The 11,394-nt window shown below is 40.7% G+C and overlaps 1 protein-coding gene across 2 annotated transcripts; it reads right to left on the bottom strand.

The window, feature by feature from the left end:
• Window positions 1–284: 284 nt before the first annotated feature.
• Window positions 285–6,679, bottom strand: LOC133153931 (eosinophil peroxidase-like). Of its 2 annotated transcripts, none has more exons than XM_061278236.1 (16): window positions 6,523–6,679; window positions 6,329–6,385; window positions 6,159–6,243; window positions 4,404–4,579; window positions 4,089–4,221; window positions 3,862–3,988; window positions 3,547–3,753; window positions 3,089–3,443; window positions 2,843–3,003; window positions 2,506–2,764; window positions 2,257–2,427; window positions 1,941–2,178; window positions 1,666–1,865; window positions 1,529–1,576; window positions 1,232–1,315; window positions 285–1,119 (listed from the first exon to the last, which is right to left on the bottom strand). In XM_061278236.1, exons 1-16 carry the CDS (start codon window positions 6,662–6,664, stop codon window positions 662–664), a joined length of 2,901 nt encoding a protein of 966 aa, XP_061134220.1. In that variant the 5' UTR covers window positions 6,665–6,679; the 3' UTR covers window positions 285–661. The 2 variants fall into 2 exon arrangements, with proteins under 2 accessions (XP_061134220.1, XP_061134222.1); XM_061278238.1 differs by having other exon boundaries at window positions 285–1,074.
• Window positions 6,680–11,394: the final 4,715 nt, after the last annotated feature.

Genomic DNA, 11,394 nt, shown 5'->3' with positions numbered 1-11,394 from the left:
AGCTTCTATTAATTTTTTATTGCTTGGGAAGGGAAGAAGTGTGTGTGGGTGTAACAAACTCAAGCTTATTACCCTACATAAGATATTATCCAACTACACAAATGTTTTCTGTTCAATAAATTACTCGGGTCATGGTCATTTGAAGTCATTTGAAGTCACTTTTATTTTTATGGCTCATATTTTAAATGAGTATTTATTATTTAAAATGTATCAACCTTGTGAAAACAGCCAATAAAAAGTGATAGTTCTGTGATCTACGTGAAAAGAAAATTTTAGACAGCAAGTACATGCTTTATTCATATATTTATTGACGTATTCAATTAAATTATGATAACAATTTAGAAAATAAAAGAGCTTTTTAATTAATAGTGTTGCTTCGAAATTAGCCCATCATATGTTACAAACCATTTTTTTCAGAAGAGGGGAATGAAAAGGACTGTGAGGTATGTAGACGAATTGTATATGCTCATGCGCTCACACACACGCACACAAACACACACTCTGTCTGTCCATCGATCGGTCTATTATCTATCCACCCATCTATGTAAACCACACTTTTAAAAAAACGAGGATCAACGCATATGTGCAATACCTTATTTGCGTTATACAGGATCAAAGGGCTTTTCCACATCTATTTTTTAAAATTGTTTTGGTCTAGTGTTTAGTCCTCTGTAAAGAGTAAATGCCCATTGAAGAAGCTGTCTCTTGTCAGACCGTTGGCTCCGAAGTTAGCCACAAGCCATATTCTGTCTCCCCGTTTCAGTTTGATGTATGTAGCTCCACTAGCTGTAATGTAACCATCCTGCCTGGTAGTGTATGAATGCAAAATGATCTCGCCATTGCGCAATAGATCGACACTAGCAGCATGCTCGTAGATGGTGCAGGAGAACTGGAATTCGTATACCCCTGGATAGGTGCAAGTAAATATGCCCGTGTTGGTGTCAAAGCTGTTCTGGCCGTTATAGATGACCTCGTGGAAGGGGATCGGAACACCGGCTTGGGGGAAATTATTGCTCAGTCGTACAGAGAAGGCCATTTTCTCACTGTGATAGGATCCTGGGGCACCTGGAGGTCCTGGAAAAGGAAAAACAAAGATAGATAGGTAGGGACCTGGAGCTCCTGGAAAAGGAAAAACATAGGTAATATCCTGAAACTGCTGGGTTAAAAACTATCCAGCAGTTTTAGGCATATGTATGTACCTCAAGCCTGAAAAGAAAATAGATAGATTTACCAGGTGGTCCAGGGGGTCCAGGAAGTCCAGGTCCATATCCTCCTGGTGCCGGTCCTGGCCTGGATGGCCAGGCTGACCAGGGAGCTAGAATCAATCAAGGTGTGATGGCAGTCAGTTAATATACACAATTTTTAGTCAAGAAAATGTAAATACGATTCAATCCCATTTGCGATGTGTATATATGTATATATATATATATATATATGTACGTATAAACAGTAAGCTATAAAGACAGATACTATTTGTCTATATTACAGCAGAAAATCCAATTAACAGGTGTTTTTGTGTTTCACATACCTGGAGTGGGCTTGGGTGTGTTTGGATAGCTGTCAGGAAAGCCATATGCTAGGACACATAAAATGGTGAGGTCCATCATTCCAAAACCTAAAGACAACTGACACCCTTTTTCTCAAGATTCTCTTGGTGGGACTTACGAGTTTCCATCCATGGAGTGAGGTCAAACTCCGGGATGTAGGCGCAATTGGTGTAACCGTCCCCTCGTGGCCGGAACAAGAAAGGTTGGTCTGGAACTTCTGTGATACCGGTGTTATCACAGATAATGCGGGACATTGATGTCGTCAGAAGAGACGCCTTCTGGGCCTTTGTGAAGACACCCTCGTTCTCCCACCAAAATCTAATGAGAACATTTTGTCACAGAGTTTATACTTGAGAGCAGATTGCGGACATGTATATGGTGTTATCTCTTTACCTGTCTCCCTCTCTACTTTTGCTGAACTGAAGTCCAATCAGGCAGGCAAACAAGGGTCCAACTCTTCCTCCTTTTACCAGAGGCTCTGTAATTCCTCCGAGCCATGGATCTATGTTGTCGGGTGTGCCGTACAGATCCAGAAGCTTCTCAGCCAATTCCTTATTCTTCAACACCACAGCCAGTTCCTCGAGATTTCGGGGTTGTGAGAGACCACAGAATTTTCGCCATTCGTTATACCCTGAGAACACATATCATACGTGATAAAAATCCAATCACGACATCATGAACAGGTATGTGCCAAGACAGAAACAGATACCAGGGAGTCCATGGTCACGTCCACGCTGAATGTTGAGAGCGCCCAGATCCAGCGCCATCTCAAAAGAGAATCTAAACAGCATGTCTCTCAGTTCCTCCGTCATGATGGCGTCCTGAACATTCAACTTAGCCTGCCGACCTACAATTCCTCTCAATATTGGGTCTAGGCCACCTGAAATCATTTAATTACATGAACTGTAATAGAATGCAAGGACATGTAAGAGAAAACATCTGCAGATTATGACCATACCCTCATAGACAACCCTCCATGGTGTGTTCAAGGCTGTGTGCAGCAATGTAGATGGGTACAACGGATGTTCCTCGTAAGCGGCATTGAGACGGGCAACAAATGGCTGAATCATTGAGTGGCCATATCGATAGGCAGCTGTTGCGTATACATTAGAGATGGATGGGTCTACGAATTTATTATAGCCAGGGTAGGTGGAGAGCTTCTTAGCTACCACGTCAGGTCCTACAATGTAGCCGATGTAGTCTCTGAACGTAATAATCTGAAGGACAACATAACATGTAAACAGCCAAATTCATCAAACAAGAGTGTTGTTAATGCAAGCGCGGCAGTCTCTAACCTGGAGATATGCTCCCACAATCTTGCGAGCTTCCTGGTACAGTCTCTCTCCGTTCCAGGAAGGATTTAGTTTGGCCAGGGCTCGAACCAGACGGTTATGCTCACGTAAGAATAGTGTGTGCAGCGATGTCAAAATAATGTTCTCGTTGACGCGTTCATCACCTTCACAGTAGACATCAAATAAAATGGTTGCTGATGGAATCCTAAGGAGAAGATACCAAATGAGCTTGTTCAGCCTGCCACTCACCGGCCAAAAAGCACAACACCTCCTCGGCATTTGGGTTGTTGGTGATGCGAGCTCGGGTTGCACACACGTTGGCCATCATTTTGGTGAAGGGCAGCAGTTCTCTGCCTTTGTCAGTATACTCTGTGTTGACCCTCAACAACCCCTCATCGGTGGTGAGGTCACGGACCTCTAGAGCTTTCTCGTCATCTGAGCCGTATATCTGACTTCCGTCGATGAAAGCCGTGAGGGAGTTCAACTGTTGCCGTACAGTGCGAGAACCAAAGATGAAGCCTGTGTTGCCAGATCCACAAGTCGCCGTTGACCGAAAGAAGGGGATGCACTCCTGCTTGCCGAAGCGCGAGTCACCCTTGGGAATCTGTACACAAGGCGAGACTCGGTGAGTGCGTTTGTCTGGATGTGGCTTACGTCTTTTGTTGTGGGGGTGACACGCGTGACAGACACTATGGGACGTCACTGACCATAATAGGGAAGCAAGGCTCGGAGCGCTCACAGCTCTCGTCACAGTCCAGACCATTGCTTAACGAACGGATGACGGGTGAATGCGGCGCTAACGTCTGGTCGTGGTCCGTCCATTGTCCAAAGGAGGGCAACAGGTGAGTGAAGACTGAGTCGTTCACCACATCGCCGACCGCTGCGCCAAGGATGCGGTTGGACAGCTCTCTTGCCTTAAACGATAAAGACATCATTTGACCACAATGGTGATTTCAATTCCATATGCTCCATTGGATATGCTCAGTTGGATAGAATCAAAAAACAAACTAGAATGACCGTACCAAGGGAAGAAGGAAGCCATTGATTTTCAAGGGGTCCCAACCTCGGGGCAAGGAGAATCCGTCCTGGTACTGAGCAGGAAGCCAGCGTGTGAATGGTATGTTAGATGATCCCCATCGAGGATTGTGCCTGCAGGTGAGTGAAATTCATCAGAGCTTTCATTGGTAGTCCTCACTTTAGTAAGTAAAAGCTAATCAATGCTTCAAATTGGGAAGCACTGTTGTCTTACTCGTTGTTACAGGCGCCACTCATGGTGCGAAAGATGTTAAGGTTGGGGACTGTCTTGCATGAGGGCATGCGTTGACGAGGTGAGCAGCCTGTCAGTTCTGCAATAAACTCCAGATCTTCTTCAGACAGCAGATCTGGCAACAAAATCAGACCAGTGATTGACGGGCTACACATGTAAGTTTCTTTTCTGCCCCTCATTACGAAATCCACATCAGGGTAGGAATGCAGAAACACTGAAGGTAAACAAGGTAGACCCAATCTTGGAGAAACCTAAATGTTGAGTTTTGACTAATATTGAGATAGTATTTCCATTCACCTGTGGCGTTAATGGAACGTCTTTGACGTCTTTCTGCCGAAGTTTTGATGATATTTAGTGTGGTGTCCATGTAATCAGCAGATCGGGCCACCTCACGGGTAATTCCAATAGGTTGCTTGAAAAAGCGCAACACATCCTGAGGTCTGGCTCCATTCCGCCTGATACGATCAAGGCACCTGGAGCATCAAGAGGTCACATTTACAAGCAGCAAGCCTCAGAGTAAACTCCGTCATTTGGTAAATGTGCACAGTCTTGAGACCTATTTTTGTAGACAGCGCACAAACATCTTTATTTTCGTACAAGTCTTGTTTCTTGTGTTTGGTAATTTGCCGTTTGGTTTGCGCCTCAATGGGCGTTACGACAGTCCGCTGGCGTTTTCTATTTCATGCCCTTGGCGCACCTGACAATTTAGTGACAGAACTGCTAAAACAGGTCTAAATTGTGGTGCAGCTGGTGTAATTTGATCAAAGTGCAGGAAGACCGACTTTGAGCTTCGCAAACATGTAAGATGGGCGTCATCGTATTTAATTAATACATACTATAACAGCAGTTTGCGTCATTCCCTGCAAAGCATTGTAGGAATCAACTCACGGAACTAATTATTACAATAATGACTGCTGCACAACAATGAGGGTGTGGTGGGGGGAAGGGGTTATTCTTACCTGGTCCAAATTGTTAGTATGTATTTGCTCCAAATGCTCTTGTTCATCTAGCTATGCCAGCGATGCATATTGACAGGGAGAACAATTTAATGCTCTTCCACTAGATGGCAGTCGGTCCAATTAACCTGTGAAGCCATGCTTCCATTTCTACAACCAAAAAATGTGTTTGTAGTTTAACCTAGCAAACTCGATTTTACACAGAGTAAGTAAATTTGTGAGTACATTGAGACAAGATCAGTTTTTTTTTAGTATAGTCTGTGTACAAATTTAGTGACATGCCATTTGATTTGAGTCATGGCTGATTAAGGTTGTTAAAAACCAGTCTACACTCCCTGTCCTCATGAAGGTTGACATTCACCATAATTTTAGATGTTTGTCCCAGCTGACCTTGGATGGCAGATGAACTACACCCTTGACTGGCTGTCATCCAGTCACTGGGTACAAACAGATTTAGGGCAGGGCTGGGAAAGTTTTTGTCCAAAGTAACCACAAAAAGAACTGGAACAATTGTAAAAGGCCACGTCAACATGCTGACGCCAACTTGGTCCACATTAAGTTAGTGTATTTAAAAGCATTAAATTGTCCCGTTTTAACAAAGTGCTGCTTGATTTAGGGAAAACTAGAAAATACCAATCATAAAAAAAATATAAACAGTCATTAAAACTATGCATCGTAGCATTATATTACTATTATACTTATAAATTATAAACTTTCTGCAGGTATGATTTAGTGTTCAATTAATCGAAGGATGTTTCGAAAAACCCAGACAAGACGAACGAGAGTATTCTAGTACTCCATAGCACAGCCCAAGCCAATAGATTTACCGCCAGAATCCCTGTGAGACCGATTTACTAATGAGGTAATCAGACAGCCCAAGAAATGCTTTTATTTTTAGAAATGTTTTGAGTTGTCCCTCAAATGTTGCTTGGAATTATAATAAAATATATAAGATGCACTACTATCTTAATAATAAACCTGAGCTTGCAGCGCTGACGTGTGAATAATTTTTTTTCCTCATCAAAATGTGCCAGCACTGGTTTGAATATTCCCCCCTTCAGAAGAAAAAGTCACTTGATCAAATGTACGAACTCACTCTTGTCTTGAATATTCATACGCCGAGTCCACTTTAGTGATGGCAGCATTCACAGCTTGTTCAAGGCTCTCCCTGCTCAGATATTCTGGAAGAAAATAGAAAGTGTATATACCTTATCAAAGCTAAACTGTAAAAAATTAAATGCGTGTTAGCAAGCTATTTTTACTTACGGGCATTCACCTGCCACTGCAGGCAAATCGCTGCAAGCAGCAGAAGCTGAAACATATCTGGTGAGGAGAAAAGAAAATATTAAATTGCCTCTTCAAACGCATAGAATTGAAATTTGATATGAATATGATTAAATAGCAATCATGAATAGAAATAAAGAAAATGTTCCCGTTTTAGTCGAAAGATATTTAGTGACCTGAAAAGAAGCAGCTCCAAGATTTGTAAATCAGCAGCGGCAGGCTGTATACTAAGGAAGTCGCTAAGATGGCACCTTTTATAAAGGGCGCGTCACTGGAAACACTTTTCGTCACCAAGAATTTGAAGCATTTTGTTTTCATTGTTTTTCTTATGTTGTTTTTTTTTTTTCTTTGTTCCGCCTTGAGCTCCCGGTTCAACCACTTCAACTTGAGCAATTATGAAAACTGTACAAGGTAGCAACGCAGTACTTACTCATTATTATAATTAGACAAAGCTCATTTAAAAAAATATCTGTAAATAGATAGAGATAGATGGATATTTTTTTTTTATCCTGGGGGGGAAAATTCGGTTTTCAGACGTACTTAATAGGCTCCTAGAAAAGGCTGCCACTCACAACGGCGCCAACAAAGGAAACCAATAAGTGCGACAAGATAGTTGCTTGTAATGTAATATAGATTGTTTTTCTACTTTATTTTGGGATTTATTGTTATGACGCTGCAATGTTTGCTCAGTATTTGTATACTGCTGCCTAAAACATATTGAGTCGGCGATGTGTAGTAAAGTACATCTTCACTTAACAAGTGTAAAACATAACACGACTGAACAATGGATGCACAAAAAATCAAACTGACAGATGACTGCAAAGATAACAACTTCCTGGAACTGCGTTCGTGACAAGACGCAATGCTTGATTACCGAAGCTTCCAGTCTTCCACACCCACACACACACTTAGACAAGTGTAATTTACGTGATGCCTTTTTTAAATTTATTTTGTTGTTACGGTAAATGTAAAGTCAAAAATGACTTGATCAAATATCACTTGTAGGCTAATATACGCATGTTCAAAGCTGTCTTGTGAATAATTCCAGTTGTGACCTAATTGCCTTTGTAATCGTTTGAATCCCCTTCAAAATGTTTTATTTAGAATAGTACCTAAAATTTCATGAGCTCAGAAAGACATCACTTTAAATGTTTCTGTTGAAATCTCTTGCATCTTGGACAGAAGCGTGAAGCTCGTAAATGAACTGCGGCCAAATTGTAACTTCCTCATCTGAAGACGCATGCAAGGCCTTGACTGCAGCCATCTTTGAATTTTGTCTTCAAGTAAGTTCAAAGCTTGCTCTATTGGCTTGAAGTCAGGCCAGCTTTGGTTAAGCTTTGGTTGCCTTCCATCTCTGCAAACTCCAAGCACAATAAATGTACAGTATTGTTAAATTAACACCATTACAGTCCTTCATAAAATAAACAGTCACATTCTAGACAAGAAATACAGCTTTCTGTTACACACGAATAAATAAGACTTGATTATATGAAAAAAGGAAAACAATTATAAATTTGCCGTATTGACATACATTTTTATTGTTCATTAAAACATTTACTTCATGTTCCTTAGATTAACCTTAACTCCACAAACATTAAAATTTGATAAGAAATGCAGGCCAGTGCTTCTGATAGTGTTTAGTCCAGCAAAGTAGGTCTTGCTGGGCCTCAATGTTGACAGTATTTGCTTTCATCAAACTTTTGTCTTTTATTGCAGCTCTTGATTCCAGCCAGAATAGGAATAGATCCTATCCGGATTGTATTTTTGTTAGGTTTATTTTTACAGTTGGAGTTGCCATTTGGAGGAACTACAGTAGACTGACTGACTCCCTCACAGATCAGGTTGTGCAACATGCTTTGGATGTTAATAGAAAGGTGTCATTCAAATGGAGCAGGGGCTTTCTATGTCGGCCGCAGACTGTGTGTGAATAGTACAATACTAATTAGACTCAAAATCATTCCAAAGTTTGATCAATTTCTTGAAACAGATCATTTTAAGGAGCATATTCTGGACAGACATACTGAAATAGTACAAGCCTTTGAATTAAGGGAATGTACTCACTCAGTCGCTTTGGATTTTACTTTGACTATGTCTATAAGAAGTCTATAAGGTGTCTGCATATGCATACCTTTTTAGCTTCAGCAAACACCAAGTCAGATACATTGACATCAGTCCATTGAATATGCAGGAAGAAAAGTTTTTGAAGGAAATACAGTATATACATCTTCTGAAACAGATTCAGCAACGGAAAACCAACCAATGACCGTCATCCGGCTCCTAACACTCCTGCAACCAGGTTCTATGATTCCCCCAAGGGCGATAGGTGAAGAATGGGAAAAAAGGTATTACATATCTTACAGTATGTTTTAAGTAGTATGTTCTAATGTCAGGTCTCATGATGGAGTTTCTCTTATTGTATAACTCATCAGTCTCATTGCCAGGAAATGGAAATTAGTTGAGCTTAAAAGCAATTGTCTTCCTGTTTCTCTGCTTCTTGCCCTGCAGCACCTGTTGCGGTAAAGTTTTGTTCGACTTCATAAAGCGGTCACATATTTAGTTTTCCAACCGACACAATTTGTCACTCAAGCAACACACCCTCTGACGATACGACTTAATTACTGGTTACATGATTGGAAAGACGCAGAGTATGATGAAAACCAAGCCTTATTGACGGAAACGAATGAAATAAAAATTACACAAAGTCTCTGGAGAATCAATATACGCATATACCGACACTATAATTTATAAGACCACAATAACCTTTGCAGCGTGAGCGTAATTTGAATCTTTCAAAACTTTTAGATGCACATATAATGTTCAATATTTCTGTGCTTTTTTGGCACAACCGGCCGGCTTTTCGGCAACGAGGAACTGGAGGGCAAAATTTACAATTACTCTCTGAGCCATAATTGGACCAATACACTTTCCGGTTCAGTGAGGATGTATATTTAAACTATTTTCATCATGCTGTTCACATTTTCCCATCACAAGAGCAGGAAGATGGAAAGTCCCCACTGACTTCAAACTGTCATGAGCAGGTTGCAACAAAAGACATACAACAAGAATTTTATACTGTATATAATCAACCCTAAAAAAATATTTAATAATGACAGCCCTAAATAAGGTTCCTACACACTACCAGACGTCTGCAGCACAGATATCCTTGTCAACTTTGTCCGCACGTTACTAGTCCCCAATAGATGTCCTGTCTTCATCAGATCATCAATGGCCACAGTCATATCATTATCAATATTACATTCTGTTCTACAAACAAATGAATACTTCCACTGCTTGTATCGGCTATTTTCGTTTAACTAATCCATTATCTTCCAGTTCCATTGTGATTATGAAATTATGTCAGAGATTGCCACAACATAAATTCTTGACTTTATTATCTGTTGATGGTCATCCTTGATACGAGCAAAGTTCTTACAAAGTCTCTTGTTGATCTCATTCCCAATCCACAATGAAATGCGCTTAATAGTTTTAAGTTTTTTTCCCATGACACCTTCAACCTCTCCCTCCACGGTATGTTAATCAACACACACCACAAATCCTTGTAGTCATGGGATCACTAAATTTGAACCACCTCATTACTTTTGTCACCCACCCACTGCTTTTCTTTTCAGCCATTCTTGCATGTTAAAAGTTAAAGTTAAAGTCCCAATGATCGTCACACACACATCTGGGTGTGGTGAAATTTGTCCTCTGCATTTAACCCATCCTCATGTGATTTTGATCCATCCCCTGGGGGAGAGGGGAGCAGTGAGCAGCAGCGGTGCCGCGCTCGGGAATCATTTGGTGATCTAACCCCCCAATTCCAACCCTTAATGCTGAGTGCCAAGCAGGGAGGCAATGGGTCCCATTTTTATAGTCTTTGGTATGACCCGGCCAGGATTTGAACCCACAACCTTCCAGCCTCAGGGCGGACACTCTACCACATGGCCACTGAGCTAGTAACTGTACAAACTGATTGAAACTCTGCTATACTGTCATTTACTGTCATTTGCTTTCAACCCCGTACTGTAGCAGTTTGCTGTTTCCCTCATTATAAAATGTACGACTATTATTGAACAATCACTGTGTCACACAGTAATTTCACTCCCAGCTCCTTTTGTTTTCTCCGTCTTTTCATTCTTATTCCACAGCTATGTTCAACACACACACACAATAGTCACACACTTATAACAACAGTAAGGTAGATCAAACTATACAAGATTTAAATCACACACCTTTTTGTACAGTGACAGAAATTTTACATTAAGAGTCATATTATGCTTTGTTTCAGATTTACTATGCAACTGGCTGGCGACCAGTTGAGGAATGTGATAAGCGGCGTTCAAAATGGACGGATGGGTGTGATTTAATATCGATCAGCTTATTGAGGCACAACATAAAATATACTATAAATATATAGTCTAAGTGAGAATAGCTTGAAGTTAACTGCAAGTAAACTACTTGCAAGCAGAGTGCACAGTTTTTACTCTTGATCTCTCTGATTGGCAGTGTAGGGCCAGTGGTGAGGAAACCTAAATAATGGTTAATAAGCTTGCACTGATTATCTTATTTAACGTATCAAATCCAAACAAGCTAGTTGAAGGAGTCTGGACTAAAGGAAGTTAAGAGAGGCATAGACTTTGAATATGCAGATTACTACCATTTACTGCAACTTCAAACAACAATCCAGGTATGTTTCCATTGAAGATAGTTAAGTTAAGCACAGTTAAGAACTCATGTTAATAAGACAAGCAATTTAAAGTATCTTAAACTGAGTTCATTGTAGGTCATTCACTTGATTTTTTTATCCCTGTATTCATTGAGACTGTTGTAACTTTCTCATCTATCTCTTGGTTTCATACCATCACCTGCACATGTATTCTTTTTACACCATGGCAGAAATCAGAACTTCCATCTCCCTCCCCATTATTTCAAGAGCTTAAAAAAATAATTAAAAATCATTCTGTTACCTCAATGTTGAGGTTGTGGCCTTGTTGCAAAAGGTTGGCCATGAACCAGAGAGCCAAACCACAGGACTAGTTGTATGAGAT

This window comes from Syngnathus typhle, linkage group LG5 (genome assembly GCF_033458585.1).
Source record: "Syngnathus typhle isolate RoL2023-S1 ecotype Sweden linkage group LG5, RoL_Styp_1.0, whole genome shotgun sequence".
NCBI classification, from domain to species: Eukaryota; Metazoa; Chordata; class Actinopteri; order Syngnathiformes; family Syngnathidae; genus Syngnathus; species Syngnathus typhle.
Note: the sequence above shows the minus strand (reverse complement) of the source record. Positions and strands in the feature narration are given on the sequence as shown.